Source organism: Microtus ochrogaster, unplaced genomic scaffold (genome assembly GCF_000317375.1).
Source record: "Microtus ochrogaster isolate Prairie Vole_2 unplaced genomic scaffold, MicOch1.0 UNK18, whole genome shotgun sequence".
In the NCBI taxonomy this organism is placed as follows: Eukaryota; Metazoa; Chordata; class Mammalia; order Rodentia; family Cricetidae; genus Microtus; species Microtus ochrogaster.
In genome coordinates this window covers 4,870,216-4,887,948 of record NW_004949116.1, presented here as the reverse complement: position 1 = coordinate 4,887,948, position 17,733 = coordinate 4,870,216, and the positions used below count along the sequence as shown (strand labels likewise).

The window sequence follows — 17,733 nt, the reverse complement described above, 5'->3', positions numbered from 1 at the left end:
GGAGAATGCATACATTGGGGACTTAACAACACACCTGAAAGCTCTAGAAAAAAAAGAAGCAGATGCGCCCAGGAGAAGTAGAAGACTGGCAGGCTTACTTCTTAATCCATTTCTTCTCTCTGGGATTTGCCCTCTAAAATTCTGACTTCTTTGCTAACTCCAAGCTTCTTGGGTCTTTTTTTTTTCATCCTTGGCTTTGTTGGGTTTCCTGAGAGTTTGCCTCAGCATTGCTGCTGCTTTTGCCTCTTTCACAAATGTAAAGGGAAAAAAATTGTGTGTGTGTGTTTGTGTGTCTGCTTGGCTGTATGTGTGCCGCATGTGTGCAGGTACACACAGAACCCTGGAGCAGGAGTTACAGGTGGTTGTGAGCCACACAATGTGGGTCTAGGAACCAAACCCAGGTCTGGATGAGGAGCAGGTGCTCTGAACTGCTGAGCCACTCAAGGCCCATGCCATGCATTGTCTCTTGACTTCTACTTGATTTATCAGACTCTTGGGCCCATACTAACTCCATATTGAAACTGCCTTGCTGGGAATGGATGCACACAGAGAGGGCTCACCTCCACTACATCACACAATATTGGCCTCTTGCTTTCCTTAACTTGTTGCTCTAATACATCTAGAGATGGTTTTCAAGTTCAATTTCTCTTCCCTAGTGTTCATAGCATGGATCGGGTGTGGTATGAAGTAGATTGTTTCATCTAGAATGGGAAATTCCCTTAAAGCCTCTGGAAAGCAGATGTTCAGCCTTGGGACCTGAGACTAGAGGGGATTATCACTCACACTCCTTTATTCCCTCAAATATCTGCCTGTGTCAGTATATACATGTGTGTCAAGTACACATATTCGTCATCCTAAAAGTGAGCTATTTATTAATGATATATTTTCTTAAAAGCAAAATTGTCTTTACTAAGCTGAAATTTAAGCTTCATGGCATTGAACTTTTAATGTAGCAAGCTAATTTTAAATGGATTTTTATAGTTTATAGATAAAAATAAAAAAACCAATTTATCTTAAAATTTATGTTTTTCAGAAAACAAAAAATAATGTACACTGGTCACAATATAATGAGATGTGAGGAAAATATGAACCTGGAGAGAATTTTTGGAAATTGCTGAAATTTTTACTTTGTTTTTCTTTCTAATAGAGAGGCGAAAAAAGGCTTCGGCATGGGAGAGAAATCTGGTGTATCCTGCTGTTATGGTTCTACTTCTTATTGAAACAGTAAGAAGTTGCTTGCTGGCTTAAATAAACTGTATTGTCTTTTGTTTACTGTTTCCTTTAGCTGAGCTGTTTCCAGTTAACTGGGTTTCTAGCAACAGAATCAAAATCTGTCTGTATCTCAATTTGTAAAAATTCAGCACAGCAAAGAATGGAAATGAATGACAATTAGATAAATCCTTAAGGTTACACTTCCTCATGCAACAGGAACTGCAGGTTTTGTTTGAGTAGAATTAAGAAAACACAAAGCATAACTGCTGCTCCAAAAGCTGCAGGAGTGGAATTCCTTTCTAAGATGAGCTGTGCCAGAGCATGGCCCTAGAAAGTCAGGGGAGCTGTGGACTTCTCACTGAGAAGTCTACACAATAAATCCATCCGTATTGTTACCTTCTGTCATAAATCTTGAAATCATAATTTACAAAATGCTTGCAGTTTGTCTCGGAGTGCTTGTATATACTGTACTTCCCCATTCTGAAAGACACAGGTGATGTGCACTGTCAAAAGAAGTGTTTGAAACTGGGACCTGACAGCTCTCTCTCTGTTGCAGTCCATTTCGGTCCTCTTGGTGGCGTGTAATATTCTTTGCCTACTGGTTGATGAGACTGCAATGCCAAAGGGAACAAGGGTAAAGTTAAATGCATTCAAAAGTCTTTTTAGATGTGTATTTGAATATTTTGTGTAAGTTCCTGGAAACACCTTTCTGAATGTAAGCATCCCAAGCCCTGTGACTTTCTCTGAATAAAAAGCTTTCACAAACATGTTTACACACTCATGCACACTTTGGTTTCTAGGGCATTTTTTCAAGTATCAGTGTTATTTATAGACTTCAATGTCAGACATGATATTGATTTTTACTGAAGTTTTTATTTGGAATTCTTTAAAGAAAATGCATGCTTTAAAATAGTGTTGTATAAAGAGCAGATTTAACAAACTTGCTACATATTTGTGTATATATATATGTGGAGGGAAATGAGTGTCAGAAGTTTCACAGAATTTATGAAACTTGTTTAAAATGTGTGGTTATTGGAGGAGAGTCTAGATGTACTTTTTTCATGAGTTAACTTTTATCTGGTTTAAAGATTGGTGCTTCCACTATTCTTGGTGGCACATGCATCATGCGTACACTCCTAGCACCTAAGAGACTAAATGTTTTGAGTTTTAGTTCAAGGCCAGCCTGGACTACAATTAAGACTGTGTCTCAAAAATAGTCCCAAATAAAAAGTTGATGATTTTTGTTAGGTTCTGGTATATATTCGAATATATGCTCTAGGAAGAGATATATCATTAAATATTTGTAGTTGACTTGCTGTCTTTTGTCATCCTTTTGCAATGATCTTGCCTCAGTCTCTCAAGTGATGAGGTTACAGATGTATGCCACAATATTTAGCTTGCAACACTTTTCCAGCTGTCTATAAAGTTTGGAAATACCCCTCTTCTGCTACTGCTGCGGCTAATGGTGGTGGTGTCTGTGTGTGTATGTGTGCATACATGCTCATATGCCCATACATGCACACACTCATGTACACACACATGCATGTGTTTATGTTTTTGAACAGGATCTCATGTAGCCCAGCCTGGCTTCAAACTCCCTCTGGAGCCAAGGATGGCTGAATGTCTGATCCTCCTGCTCCTACCTCCTTTGTACTGGGATTACAGGTGTGGGCCACCAGACCTGGTAGCTTTTGAATATATAAAATGTTACTTGATTTACATTTTGAAGTACATTTTGTTTTTCTAGGTCAATAGGATTTCCAGTCCTCATAGTGGTGTCTTTAAGACCCTCTTGATCTTACTATGTCATATTTCTCGTAAGCCAGATGTTGCCATTTTTTTCTCCACAGGAAAAAAAGTCAGTCCCTGTCTTAATTCCTTTCTTTTCACCTGAGATGGAGGTACCCTGCTTTTAATTTTTTTTTTAGCCATTGTCTTGACTTTCCCAACCAGCAGTGTGTCTGGGCCCTCTTGCCACCTTCTATCACCTTGTTTCACTGTCAGTTCTCACTGGAGGGCCTGCTGCAAAGGCACTCCTCTTCTGCAGCTCGGCTTTGTCTTTTTTCTTATGCCGAATTCCCACACCAGGAAGTTGCTCCTGTGATTTCTGTTGACTCTCACCCCAGTATAGTGGAACAAAAGAGTCGGGTGCATTTTGTGTCATCTCCTTCCTGTTCAGTACAGTGACTTGTACCCCCAGGGCTCACTGTATGCTTGTGTAAATGTATGAACTCTTTTTAATTTTCTCTTAGTCTCTCTTGAGAGAGTGAGTATTCCAGAACATCTTTCCATCTTGGCCAGTATACCTTTGTAGTGTAGGAAAGTAGGATCTTTTCCTTATCCAACACTGGGTTCATGGTAGAGGTCTTAATAGCAAAAGGCATAATGAGAGAAAAATGGATGAATTTAATATAAAATTTATGAAAGCGTAGCTTCCATTTGCAGAGGAATGGACAGTGATGGTATGGTGTGCAGCTCCCTAATCATGTACTCCACTGCTTCTGGGTCCTGCCTTGAGGAAGGAGGAGGCTCCTCTTCTCTGCATTGGGAACCCGACACCTACAACAAGGGATTTTCTTAGGGTCCAATTTGGGATGGCATGTCTAAAACCTGACCACTTGCTTTTGGCATTGTCCATATTCTCTTAAATGACAAAAAGATGATAAGTCCCATGCCATCACTTTATTCATGAATGGAATTGCCATGGTATTCTTATTCCTTTATGTCTAAATTAGAATGTATATATAATGTGTGTGATATTATTTATTGGTTTCTGTTTTATTAGTCTGGCTGCCATTGTGATTTAAAATGACCAGGGAAATGATGATGTGCATTCAGAGATTATCCTTTAATCTCTATCAGTAAGCTTTGAAAATATTGTTCCTGCTTTAATGGGGGAGTGATGGTTGCTCTCAGTTTTCAGTATCTGAACATTATTTATTTTGTTTTGTCTAAGTTCTTGGTAAAGGTAGGTCTTGAAATTGGGGTAATTTTTGTGAGAATTTATGCATTGCTTTTTATTCTGTTAAATTACTTTACATTTTTTTTAAAAATGTGCTAGCAGTCACACTTTTATAATGAATTATTGAAAAAATTTGGGAAAAGGAAACTGGATATACATTATTTGTAAGTATATCTTAAATTTGGCAGGATTTATGATATAATTTTTATATGTTACTTCTACCTTGGTTTATGTCAGTATTCTGCTCTAAACTATTATCTATTTAAAAAACCTCCCTAGAACATTCAAGCTGCTTTTCTCAAATAGCAGATTGTTCTATTTTATAATAGTAATCATATTGGTATCATTTTGGCAAGAAACTTAAAAGTACGTGTACAGTTATTCAGGTTATTTTTGAACCTGTTAAAATGATTAGCGTGCTGCCAAGTTTGTGCTTAGGTCAGTCATCCTTTGGAAGACTCACGCTATTCTAAGGTTGATGTTTCCAGTTGGAACTGTCTGTGTAATGGTGTCACTGGTTCTGAGGAGTGTTTTCCTTGCAGGGGCCTGGGATAGGAAGCGCCTCTCTCTCCACTTTTGGCTTTGTGGGAGCTGCACTTGAAATCATTCTGATTTTGTATCCTTTCTTCAGCTGAATGTTATGTTTGTTAACAAGTTTTCTGTCTATTTCCTGGGACAAGGGTAATTTAGTAAGACACTTGTCTAGAAGAAAAAGCAAGTCAGTTCTTCTCAAGCCTCAGTGGCTTGTTGTGTTTTGTTTTTCCTGTGGGCTTCAGACTTGGGGAAATGTGCATTTCCTTGGAGTGTTTTTCCTTCATTCTTACAGCTATCTCATGGTGTCTTCTGTAGTTGGTTTCTATAGCCTCAGATTTTTTGGAAACTTTACACCCAAGAAGGATGACACAACGATGACAAAGGTAAGGTAGAGTTGTAGGTGCTGGTGGCTTTCCTCTTGCTTCCAAGACAAACAAGGCTTTAGTTAGTAATCACCCTGAATGGCTTATCCGGGCTGATAGGTATTTGTAAGCGGCGGACACACAAAGGAAGATTTCAGAATGCTGAGTGAGTGGCAAAGGATGTGCTCTGTGTAATTTGGACTGCATCCATTCACTTGTAAATGCACGGAACTACAGAGCTTGGTAGCTCCTTGTGGAATGCTTCTGAAAGGACCATTTTTCTTCTTAAAGAAAACATATTGCTAATGAGTAACTTGGACTATGCGAACTGTGCTTCAGGACTTTTTTGAAATCTGAAGAACTTAGTTGCTGCAAGTAGTTGAGACAAAGTATTTCAATTCTGAATAATTAAAGTGAGAAGGAAGAGCTCTGTTTATTAACAGTGTGGTCTGAGACTAATTTGACTTTATACAATATGTCATTGGCTCCAGAACAATAAAGGCTCTTATCTTACATAATAAATGTGTCTTTGTAAAATATTCTCACATGCTGCCTAAGAAGAATGGTTACAAGCTGCTGGCCCATTTCCGTTTTTATTATGTAGTCTGTATTTACAGCCTAGTTAAAGTGTGTTTGTATGTATGTGTATATATGGCAAAGAACCCCCTCTATAATACATATCACATATACATACATATCTGTCTATCCGCTGACCCAGATGTATAAGGTGCAGATTTTTTAAAGTCAATCAGTAGCCAGTGTCTAGTTGAGGAGACTATAAATACTAATTGGTGCTTCTAGTGCTTCCTATTGAAGATGAAAGAGTAAACAGAAGATACATTGAAAAATGAATTACTAGAGTCTAGATATTTTGGTTTCTAGTGTTTTCACATTTAAGACTGAATTGTATAAAAGTCAAACAGGTCAGAGTAGATATTATATAAAAGATCTTGCCAGCAGTCTGTCTTTAAGTTTAGTCAGAAGTCCAGAGGCATTCTTTTTTATTTCATTGTCAAAGCTTCAAATTAACAACCGCATCAATAATATAAAATGTGTATGATTTAAGTATTCTTTGACTTTGTATTTGTACCTATACTATGTGTATTTTGTGGAATTCATAGAAATAACTTTAATTTCTATAAAATTAAAGGAAAGGCTTATTCTGTTTAAATTTTACTCTCATGGTTAGTGTGATTAGGGAGCTAGCAAGTGCTCTGGGTATTGCCCTGTACTGAGTGCTGTCTGTGAGTGTGCTCTTTGCCCCCTGCTGTTTTACTACTCACTTCCTTCCTTTCTCTCCACAGATCATTGGGAATTGTGTGTCAATCCTTGTCTTGAGCTCTGCTCTGCCTGTGATGTCAAGAACACTGGGTAAATTTGACTGAGAACTGTTCATTAAAAATCATTATCTTTATAGATAGCTTTACTAAATCTTTCTAACTTTTGCTTGGTAAAGTTTTTAAAAATCATCTTTAAAATGTAATACTTCTTCTTATATTATTTTGTGTTTGATTTGTGTTTAGGGCCGTACCAAAGCAAGTGCTTTTCTTAAACAAAGGCCATTTATTTTTTAAGCACTTAAAGCATTCCTTTCCTAAACAATAGACTCTTTCCCTCACTAATTCACAAGTTGGGCAGAAAGAATCTTCTAGTGAGGAAACTTGTGACTTTTAAAAAAGCTTAATGCCTAGAAAATATAAAAATAATTTTTATGAAATGTCTTTCCAGATGTATAGTTTAGTGTGTGGTTTTAAAAGTTTGTAAACCTACTTTAAGCTGCTTTGTGTCCATAAAAATAGAGCTGAGCATGATGTGCAGGCCCTGGGAGCACACGCCAATTCCAAGATACTTTTTTGTCTTGTTGTTTCCACGTGCCTGCCAATCATAGCATTTCCTTACATTGTGAGTGTGCAGACAGGTTTTTGTCACTGAAAGAGTTGAGTCGTAAGTCATTTGGCTCTTTCTATAAAGCATTGTTCTAGGCTGTGCTTGGCTAAACATTATTTCAGGCAGAAGTTTCTTGTAGGCAGTTCTATATAATTCTCTAGGCTTAGGTTTTAACTTTGGAAATTAATGATTGAAAAATGACCAGACAGATTTCATCTATGAACTCTGGCCCTGGCTTCAATAGCAGCTGCAGGCCTGGGAGTTGCTCTAACTCAGACACCGCCTCCATTTTGAATTTGAAGCTCATGCCATCAGTGTTGCAGCTATGTCAGAAAGTGGTTTTCTTCCTAAATTTTCCAAAGTCTTCTATGTTTCAATAAAAAGTAGAATACAAATGTAAGTGTTAAAGAGACCTGTTTTCCATGGGCCGTTTGTTTAGTGGTTATGTCTCTTTCATGTTTAATTAGTAGGACGCATCTGCTTATGGTGTCTAATCTTGAAAGATGCACATTATGCCACCATTTTAAGCTAAATGCTACATCTGTTAGGACAGTCAAGCAGATAATGGTAGTGATCAGCCATCTTTCCATTTTAAACCTTTGCAAACCTTACTTATTATAATGTGTTATTTAAAAGTAATTGATAACCATTAATGTATTTCAATTTTGTGGGAGAAAAATCACATGCTTAGTATAGACTTAATACAAAGAAAACAAATTAATGGCGAAATTTACTTTTTGAAGCCTGACAAATTAAATTCCTGAGTAGTTTGCCATAGAGATAAATAAAAAGAAAAAAAAAGATGGAACAATTAAAATGCAGCTGAGAAGCTCTTGGACCCAGCTGTCCAAACAGGATTAGTGGAGTGCGCTGCGGTACAGTGAGTCATGTGGCGCCGTGTAAGACAGCGGCACGCACTGCAATACGTGTTATGCCCAGTGGCACTGAATAGATGAAAAGAGTAAATACGTTAAACAGATTCACAGAGGCTTTCCGCAGCATTAAAAAAGCAAAGTTCTAGACTAGAGATAAAGCCTTATTTTAGTATTATGGGAAATGCAAACTAGAGAGTTACTTTGTAATTCTTCTGTTAATGCTTTAGGATTGAGTCTTTGATTTTAAGAAGGTGAGATACAGAGAGCTGTGGCAAGTGTGCCCCTGCTGAAGAGCAGGATTGTGATGCACTAGCTGAAAAGCTTGAGACCAGAATAGAGGATGCATTAACCACATTCCTAACTGTGAAAATGTCCCTCTCTCCTCGCCTCTCACAAGGAGATCTGACCTCAGCATGGTCTCCTTTGCTCCTGTAAGATCAGCCCACAGCATCTGTCATTAGGAGAAATGGGACACAGCAGAACAAAATATAGAACCTAACACACAACTTTTCTCTATTTCAGTGATAGTTTGGTGAAGAGGATAATTTCAACTATGAATTAAAAGTACACTGAATCCAGAGTACCATAGTTAGTTTGGTAATCTGGTTGTTAAAAAGAAGAGGAAAATTTTTTTGTAGCTGATTTATTTTAGAAATCATTAGCTGCTATTGTTGTTGCATTATGGGTACTGCCATACATCCAGCTCAAGGTTTGAGTGCACGATGTGACATAACGTGCTCATTGAAGCATTACTCTCAGATAGCTTGCTACATTTGAATGAGGGAAATGTATTCACTGAAAAATGTCCACTAAATAACTTAATAAGCTTATCACTTGCTACAAAGAAGGAGTGAGGGTTATTTTGAGCAGGCATTTTAAGTCGATGAAATGAATGTAGTTTATTGTATGTAGCAAATGTAAGGTTTTTGCATTCAGCCCTTTAAAACCTGGAAGAGCATTGTTGTGCCGCCTGTGATCTGGCGCATTGTTGTGTTGTGTGCTCAGACTTTGGTTGTGAAGAGTCTCTGTTTTGGCATAGTGGATGCTTTTAAGTAATAGACTGCTGTTTAATACGGTCTGAGTGTGACTAGCGGAGATGGTTGTTAAAGGTCAATTCAGAAGAGTGAACCAGTCATCCCTAGATGCCCAGCCTTCTCTGTTTTGAAAAACATATCTCACATAGTTGCCAGTGTGCTCTTTATCATGCTCTGTGGAGACAACAAATGAAGGTTGGTTTTCTTTATTCTTCTTCTGAAGTTTTTCTTCAGGTGCAGACAATGGTCTTTGAAATACATTTGCTAATTACGCTTCAAAATTACTTTTATTTTTTATCTTAAAAACCTTTTCTGTACTTAAAAGTTATACAAGGTTCAAATGCTGACTTACAGAAAGTATTTATGATACTGAAACAAAAATACCCTTTAGATCAGCTTATGCATATTTTAGGTGTCTTCTCATCTGAGTCTAGTAATCTGTCATCTAGCAGGAGATAAGGTGGTTTATTCTCTTTTGTTGCATCTTGATTTGGGGACTTTGTTAGAAATCTCTGTTTCTTGAAGAGTCATTTATTTGCGTAAACTGTTGCTTTTCATTGTGGGCTTTGCATGTTTCCTGTTTCTCAATGTCAGATGGAAGTAAATGATGCTTTTACAGATATCCATCCCTGGCAGATGTGAAACATATGTTTAATTTATATATTCCAATTATAGAATCTATGTAAAAGTAGTTTGAAGATCCATACTGAAAATTTCTCAGGAAAATTTGTATACAATGTCATTATATCTAGTTGAATAAAAGATAATAACAAATAAGCAGTTTTAATTAACTTATGTTTGACTACTAATGTTCCTTATATGTTTGAGCATTAAATTTTTAGATCTGCTTAGGATTTCTAAGAATAAGGAATTGCTAAAAACTATCCTGCATTATATGCCAGAATCAGGAGAGCAGCTAGTGATGGTCCTCAGCTCGTGTCTGCCTGTCTTCCCATGTGTTCCAGTGCTCTGCATGGAACAGGCCACATTGGTCATTGCAGTCAAAATGTAGCTGCCTGTTGGTATAGTTCCTAAGCTTTAGCTTGTATGAAAGTAATTCCAGTTGGAATCATCTGGTGAGAAGGAGCCTTGGGTCTGCTTTAAAATGTGAAGATGTTGTCAGAACTCGGCAGTTATAGTAAGGGTCTCATTTATACTAAGAATAAAGAGCCTTAACCTAGCTGAGTATCTCCAGTGGACACATACAGTCAACTCTGAGATGGGAACAGGCCATCTCAGTTGTAGAAAATTTAAAAAAAATATGAATAGATTACATTTATGAAGAGTATTAAGTATTAGATTGGACTGAAGAGGCTTCTGACTATGATTTTTTAAAATTTAAAACAGTATTTTCATTAATTTTTTGAGACTGTCCTATATATATACAATGTATTTTGATCATATTTACCTTCCTCTTCTCTCTTTAACTCCTCCCAGATCCATACTTTCTCAACTTTGTATCCTTTTTTAAAAACCCACTGATGCCAATTTGTGTTGCCATAATACTCATTAGTGTAGGACCATCCACTGGAGCATACCTGGGGCCAAGTTCTTAAAGAAAACTCTCCCTCTTCAGAAGTGATCTTCTGGCAATAGTTTCCCCGCCAAGGTGGGTGGGGCTCATGAGCTCATCCCCACTCCATGCTGGCAAACCAAGCTGCTTTGAGCTCATGTTTAGAAATCCTGACTCTTTCCTTCATGAGATCAGAGCCTTGTTGGGAGCCGTGATATAGATGTTCCCTTTGTGACTGAGCTTTCTTTTGGATTTTGACCAGCTGTGACTTTCTATGTTAACTGCTGCTCACTGCACAAGGAAATTTTTCTGATGAAGTCTGAGAGCTGCACAAATCTATGAATATAGAGATAATGAATTTAGGGGCAGATTGATACTATGTCCATTTAAGAAAATAATAGTAATATAAAGTTCTCCAACCATGGGTTCTTGGTCAGATTTGTAGTATCAGACATACATTTCCTTCTGCGGAGTAGGCCTTAAATCCAATTAAAAAGTGGTTGGCTGCCTCCATAACTTTCATGTCATTGTTGCACCCATATGCTATCTCACGATTGTTATTGTAGTTCACAGGGTTCACGGCTGGGTAAGATTGTTGATGACCCCTTCCACTCCAGCACTGTATAGCACCTTCCAGTACTATGAAAGCTAGCCAGTTGGGAGGAAGCTTCTTGTTGAGTGCCAACTTGATTTCTCCATCACCGTGGCTAAAGTTTGTGGTCTGATCATGCTTTCAATCCTAGTCCTACTTCAGTTTCCACAAGCCACTTTGTTTTTACAGCTTTTCAGATTTTCTTTTCTAGAGGTGTGTGCATATACTCTGTAGAAAATGGTAATTGTCACGTGGCTATTACTTTGTTTCTGATTCTTTTGTTGACTTTGTTGTTCCTTCTGAAGAGTCTTGATTCTGTGCTGCCCAGTGGGCATTAAGAAGGGAAGGTTTTGAACTCATTTCTTCTGTCAGCATTTAGACATCTGGAAATGAATTTCAAACTAAAACACTTAATAAGGTCTGTATGTGCAGGCTGCTGCTGACTCCTGGGTTGTCCCATGCTGTGCCATTTGACATTTGTGATCTCACACCTGTATCTCTTCTTCATTATTACCCCCTGCTTTCCCGTTTGTCACCTCCTCCTTTGTCAACTCCTTGATGTCTCCTTCATTGCTCCCTAACTACCTTTCATCGTTTGTTCAGAATCTACACCTCTGACCACCGTTTGCCCCCTGGTAAGCAAATCAGTGTAACTCTGGGATGCCCTGGGGTCCCACTCTATGCTGCACAGGTCATTGCAAAAGCAGAGCTCATTAGTCTTTGGGACACTTACATCCAAGAGGCCAGAGCACGTGAAAGTTAGGGCAGTGTTTCTGTCATCTTGTATCCAACTTCTTCCTATCCACCTTGTTTCCCTCCTGAACTCCTGAGAGGAATACACACTGGAGCCTTCTTGTTATTTATGATTTTGTGGAGAGTGGGGTAAGATTTGAAGCCAGACCAAAAGAGAGAAAGTGTCTCTGGGAGACTGCTGGACCTCCTCTGAAGAGTTCCTTCAGGAAAGGGCTAGATGTTTTCATCTTTGAAAATTGGTTCTTTCTTAGACTCTCCTTTTTATTCTCTGTCATTGGATTTTAGTTTATATTTGAGTTCATATACTTACTGAAGTTTACCTGAATACTTCATTAAATTGCCTTCAGTTAAAACAAAGTGAGTTTATAGCAAGTAAGTAGCCTGCTGTTTCTTGGGTGAGCTTCATGTATCATGATGTATTATCTTTTTTGGATTGAATATGATGAAAATTGGCTGAGGACTTTTTCTTTCAGTGTTTTTGATAACATTGTTCTGTGGTTCTCCCCTCCTTTTTTTTTTTTTTTTTGAAGCTTCTTTCTGCTTTTAATGTGTATGTGATGATTTCCTCACTACATGTGTTCAGAAGCACTTGAATTTCCATGGGTGGTTGTCATAGACTTGTTTCTCCTCTTTCAGTGTTCTATTGCTCACTGATGATGCCATCTGGTTTGAAATTTACTTTTTGTAAAAGGTTTAGCAACAGTTCAGTTTCTTTTATGGAAAGAGCCCTACTCAGCTTGAACAAGCTTTGTTAATATCAGCAACAGTGTCAGATCTGTGGGCAGCTCCCTCAGCCAGCAGTAGAAGTGGAGACTCAACACAGATCTTTTGTGTTTTCTTTCTCTTTTCCTGAACAGTGTGCATACATATGTATTGATTTATTGATCCTCTGAGAGAAGCAGCTTTGATTTTATTTTACTTTCCTGTTTGTACTTTCTAGTTCACTGATTTGGTCCTCTCAAGTATATTTTCTTACTCCCTTGCAATTGGAGCTGAGTTCACTGAGTTTTGAGGTCTTTTTCTGATCTAAGTATTGCTGGCAGCAACCCCTTTCCCATTGTAGTCATGCCCCCTCTTCATTTTACCTCCTGGCTGCATCCCCTGCTTTAGCTGCTACCTCCCTGTGCTGCCCCCTCGGTTGTGTCCCCTCCTGTATTACCCCTTTACTTCCACCCTTTGCTCCCTGCTGCTGCCTCTCCACTGCATCTCCCCCAAACCTTCATACAGAGCATTTTAATTTTAATTTTGTTAAGAATACTTTTTTATTTCTTCTCTGACTCATGGGATATTTTGAAGTATGATATTTTATTCCCAAACATTTGGGGATGTTTAAGAGATTTGATTTTTAGTATTTTTTAGTTTCTTTGCTGATGTCAATGTGAAGGAATGCACTTTGCATGTATAGCATGTATAGCATCATTTCAGCTATTGTTGAGTAGGCAAGACACAGTAGGAAGGAAAGGACATTCGCATCTTCTTGGTGCTACGTTTTTCAGTGTTGGGTCCACTGGCTGGCAGGTGCCCTCACGTCCTCTGGATCCTGGGGTCCACTTGTTTCGGCTGCGTTGAGAGCAGGACTGTGGAAACACTGGTTGGATTGTGGGCCTCTCTCTTGTGTATGTCTGTCTGCTTGCTTCACATACTTTAAAGCTTAAATGTGGGGTCCCTGGTGAACGGACACTTTGTAATTATTATAGTGGTGCACATTACTTATAACTCTTTTCTGAAGTCTCCTTTTAGTCATGTTAAAAATAGCTGTTTCTCTTTTCTTGTGACACTTTTCCATTCTTGTACTTTAAACCTTTGCCTTTATGTTAAATAGCTGTGTGAGCTTGTCTTGATTTGGATAGCTAGAGTATTGATATCAAACTTGATTCCTGGTGTGACCTCATCTGTTGCCTATTTCTAGCCATCTCATCTCTCCCTTGATCCCCTTTCTTGCTCATCTGTATGCTTAGAGGTTAACTCTTTGTTGGTCTATTGACATAGCTCTGAGAAGTTGCTTGACTGGTTACTTGAAGGCTTACACACTGTTACAGTTGTGTGAATAGAGCAGTGATGTCCATAGTGTATCAGTAGTGAGCTGCCTAGATTCCTTTGAGAACATATGTAGAAGAAACACTATTGGATCATATGGAAGTTCAATTTCTAACTTTTTGAAAAACCTCCATATTGGTTTTTATAGTGGCTAGAATAACTTATATTCTAACTAGCAGTGAATAGGTTTCCTTTCTCTACACCTTTATCAGCATTTGTTGCTTTTGGTTTTTGTTTTATTTGTTTGAAAAAAGCATTTCTGTCTGAGGTAAGATGGAATCTTGGTGGCATTTCGATAGTAAAGAGGTTAGTTGTTTTGTGTGTGTGTGTGTTTATTTGTCGTTTTAAAATTTTCTTTTGAGAACAGTTCGGTTGTTCATTTATTGAATTATTTGCTCTTCTGGTGTTTATTTTTTTGAGTTTTAAAAATATATTCTATATATTAATCTGTTAAACAAATAGATGTCAAAGATTTTTCTCCCTTTCTGTAGGCCTTTTTCATTCTGTTTCTTTTATTATGCAGATTTCTAGTCTGATGCAGTTCTATTTGTCTCCTTTGCTTTTGTTTCCTGAGCTGATGTGGTCCTGCCCAGAAAACCTTTGCCTGTATCTTATTTCTTACCTTTAGTCTAGTAGCTTCAAAGTTGTTGGTTACACTGCAGTTTTTAGTCTCTTCTGAGTTGATTTTATGCAGGAGAGGCAGGATCTAGTTTTGGTTCTTACTGAAAACACTCAGCCTCCTTGGTACCACTTATTAAAGAGGCTGTTACTCTCTAGTGCTTTTGGTTCCTTTGTCAAGAACCAGGTGGCAGTGGATTACTTCTGTGTCTTTTATTCTACCTCATTTGTGTATATGTTTTGTGCCAGTACCATGCTGTTTTTGTTACTATAATTCTGTGGTATAATTTCTGTAACATTTCTTGCAGTGCAAGTCTGCTGGTAATAATAAATCCCGTGCTGTTTGGATGTGCAAGATGTCTTTATTTTGCCTTATTTTTGAAGGTATTTTTGAACATGAGATTTTAGATTGTATTTAATTGAGGGTTACTAGCTTACAGTTTCAGAGGTTCAATCCATTATGACCATAAAGGGGAGCATGGCAGTATACAGGCAGATGTGGTGCTGGAGCTGAGAGTGCTACATCTGCAGGCAACAGGAAGTCAACTGTCACACTGAGTGAAGCTTGAGAAAAAGAGACTTCAAGGCCCACCCCCACAGTGACACACTTCCTTCAACAGGGCCACACTTTCTAATAGTGTACTCCCTTTGGGGGCCACTTTCAAACCACCACACATATGTTAAAAATATTTTGCATTGTTTTCCCCTTTACATTGCTTTGACAAGAATTTTTCTCTGATCACTATTTCTATTCTTTTTTTTTTTTTAAAGAAGGTTTAGCAGTTTGATTATTATATGCTTAGGCAGGATCCTCCTCAGATTTTTGTTTTTGCTCTTTGAGTTCATTATGCATATATGTCATCAAATTTGAAATATTTCTAGCTGTCAGTCCCTAAACCAATATATCTTCAAGGAATCTATCCTTTATTTTAATCTTATAGAGACTGTGTGTATGTGCCTCTGTGTGTACATTGATGTGTGTGGGTATGTGTGGTATGTGTGCATTTGTGTGTGGTATGTGTATGCACTCATGTAGGTGTTGATGCATATGTGCATATGAGTATAGTCTAGAGGTCAACCTCAAGTGTCATTCCTCAGACTCTGTTGTAGTTGGAGGCCACGTTTTTGTTTCCTGGCCACCCAGATTCCTGAAATAATCTCACAGAAACTATATTATTTGCAATACTGTTTGGCCAATAGCTTAAGCATATTGTTATCTAGTTCTTACATCTAGAATTAACCCATTTCCATTATTTTGTATTTTATATAAGGTTCATGGGCTACCGGCAAGGTTCTAACTGGCACCTCATGTCTTTCCCCTCTGGTGGTTACATGGCATCTCCCTGACTCTGCCTACTTTCTGTATATATCTTTTCCAGCCTGGCTATATTCTGTTAAGCCATTGGCCAAAAGCTGCTTCCAATAAAAGCAACACATATGCAGAAGGACTTCCCACACTGCTCTGTCCACCTTGATTTTTCAGATAGGGTTTTTTTCGAGGCTTTGGGCTCATCTGAGCTGGACAGCAACACCCAGGGGTTGACTTTATACTTCCATTGTTTTGGAATTAAACTCAGTTCTTCTTTTTTACATATCTAGAATGTCACAGGCCAAGTATCTCTGCAACTTCACTACAGGGACTCTGGAGAGCAAGTGCATCATCAGCCACTGGGCATCAGTGTAGTTCATTGACATTGTTAGTTTCCTTGTTCTATTTTGTGTTCTTTTGCTGTCTTTGAGTATGCCAGTCTCTGTAGTATCTAGCCAGCTCTTAATCCTGTCAAGTATGCTTTTCCAGTTTATATTGTGATTTTCCTTTATAGGTCAGCTTTAGACTTTTTAAAAATTGTAGTAGGTTCAATCTTTCCTCTAGCTTCTGAACTAGAGGATAGGTTGTAGCTGCTGTAATAGTCATATCTGGGTTTTCTGCTCAGTTCTGCTCTGCTGAACTTCACTCCAAGCAGCTCTCTGCTCACTAAGCCATCCTCATGCTGACTTCTGAGTCCTTCCTCCTTAGGGAGGGTAATGGCCTTGTTTGCCCTTGGAAGAAGTATTGATGACCAGGGTCTTGAAACCATTATTTGGATATTACATCTACTTTTTAAGTTTATTCAGGTAGGTGAGAAAATATTGTCTCCTCTATTACCTTTTGGCTAGTACCTGAAGCCTATAGTTATATTTCTTATGGATATAATTTAACAAAATCATACTTTCACAGTAAGACTGACCAATCTGATTTCCTTAGTATCTGGTATATGCAACCCCCCAACATAACAACAAACAAGCAATGTTTATTAAAAGTGGAGGCTGGCCAGATAGCTCAATGAGTAGAGGCACTGGCTGCGAAATATGACAACCTGAGTTCAGTCTCCGGCACACACACATGATGGAAGGAGAGATCCAACTTTCACAAGCTATCCTCTGACTCCCATACACTTGCTGTGGCACATACATGTACATGCTCACAAACTTACATACACATAAGATAAATACATGTTTAAAGATTTTAATTACATAAAAATTTAAAGATGTTAGAAGTTAGTCTTTGATTTTTAATTTTCATCTTTCATTCTACCCACAGAGCAGAAGCTTAATTTTATAGTGACTTTTTCCCCCCTAATAAACAGGATAATCGATTCAGTGTGCCTGCTTATACCAATCCTGAAAGCATGGATGTTTAGAATGATTGCGGATTTTATTGCATTACTGTCTCTAAGTCATGCTTATTTTATAGACTATCTTAGCTAAATTTTTTTCATAAATCTAATTAGGGGAAGTATATGGAAACATAGTGAGGATGATGTTGAAACTAATCATATGAGTTTAGAGATTAATTTTTAATACAAATTAGCTAATAAATTTAATAAGAACACATGTTATTTTGGCACCTTTACATTAAAATCATGGATATTTAGGCCAGATGTTTGTGTACTAGGCCAGCTTATATAATTTACTGATAACATCACTTTCAGGCCCTTTGTGTCCCATACTTTACAAATGCTCTGAATGGCCTCGTGCAGTTTCGCCAACATGAACATGCTTGCTCAGAGTAGAAGTTGACTCAGGTGGGCAAGAGAACATGCGTTATATTGACTTACGATGTGGGTGGGGCAACCTGCTCCTTCTTAAAGTCATTGTATTTTGTGCACCAGTTCTTTTAAAACTGTGAATAGAAAAAAGGTTGTTTTGGAAGGAATTACTCATGAAACATTCTTGGTTGAGTCCTTGTGGGGGAGGCAATGCATTGCTTGTCATAAAGTGTTGTAGCACCCAGGTCACATGACCTTGTGCCTCATTGCTGTCTAATGAAACTTCTTTGTGTACGTGCGTGAGTGCATGTGTGTGTGTGTGTGT

At 38.1% G+C, this 17,733-nt stretch overlaps 1 protein-coding gene across 4 annotated transcripts in view; it reads left to right on the top strand.

Annotated features, from left to right (window-relative positions):
* Positions 1-17,733, top strand: part of Lmbr1 (limb development membrane protein 1) — a 136,435-nt gene that overhangs the window by 110,429 nt on the left and 8,273 nt on the right. For all 4 annotated transcript variants that reach the window (XM_005367461.2, XM_026789376.1, XM_026789377.1 and 1 more), the window contains 5 exons: positions 1,148-1,224; positions 1,769-1,846; positions 4,717-4,790; positions 5,001-5,091; positions 6,375-6,441. In XM_005367461.2, the coding sequence (XP_005367518.1) occupies positions 1,148-1,224; positions 1,769-1,846; positions 4,717-4,790; positions 5,001-5,091; positions 6,375-6,441 (387 nt within the window). The remainder of the gene's footprint in view (positions 1-1,147; positions 1,225-1,768; positions 1,847-4,716; positions 4,791-5,000; positions 5,092-6,374; positions 6,442-17,733) is intronic.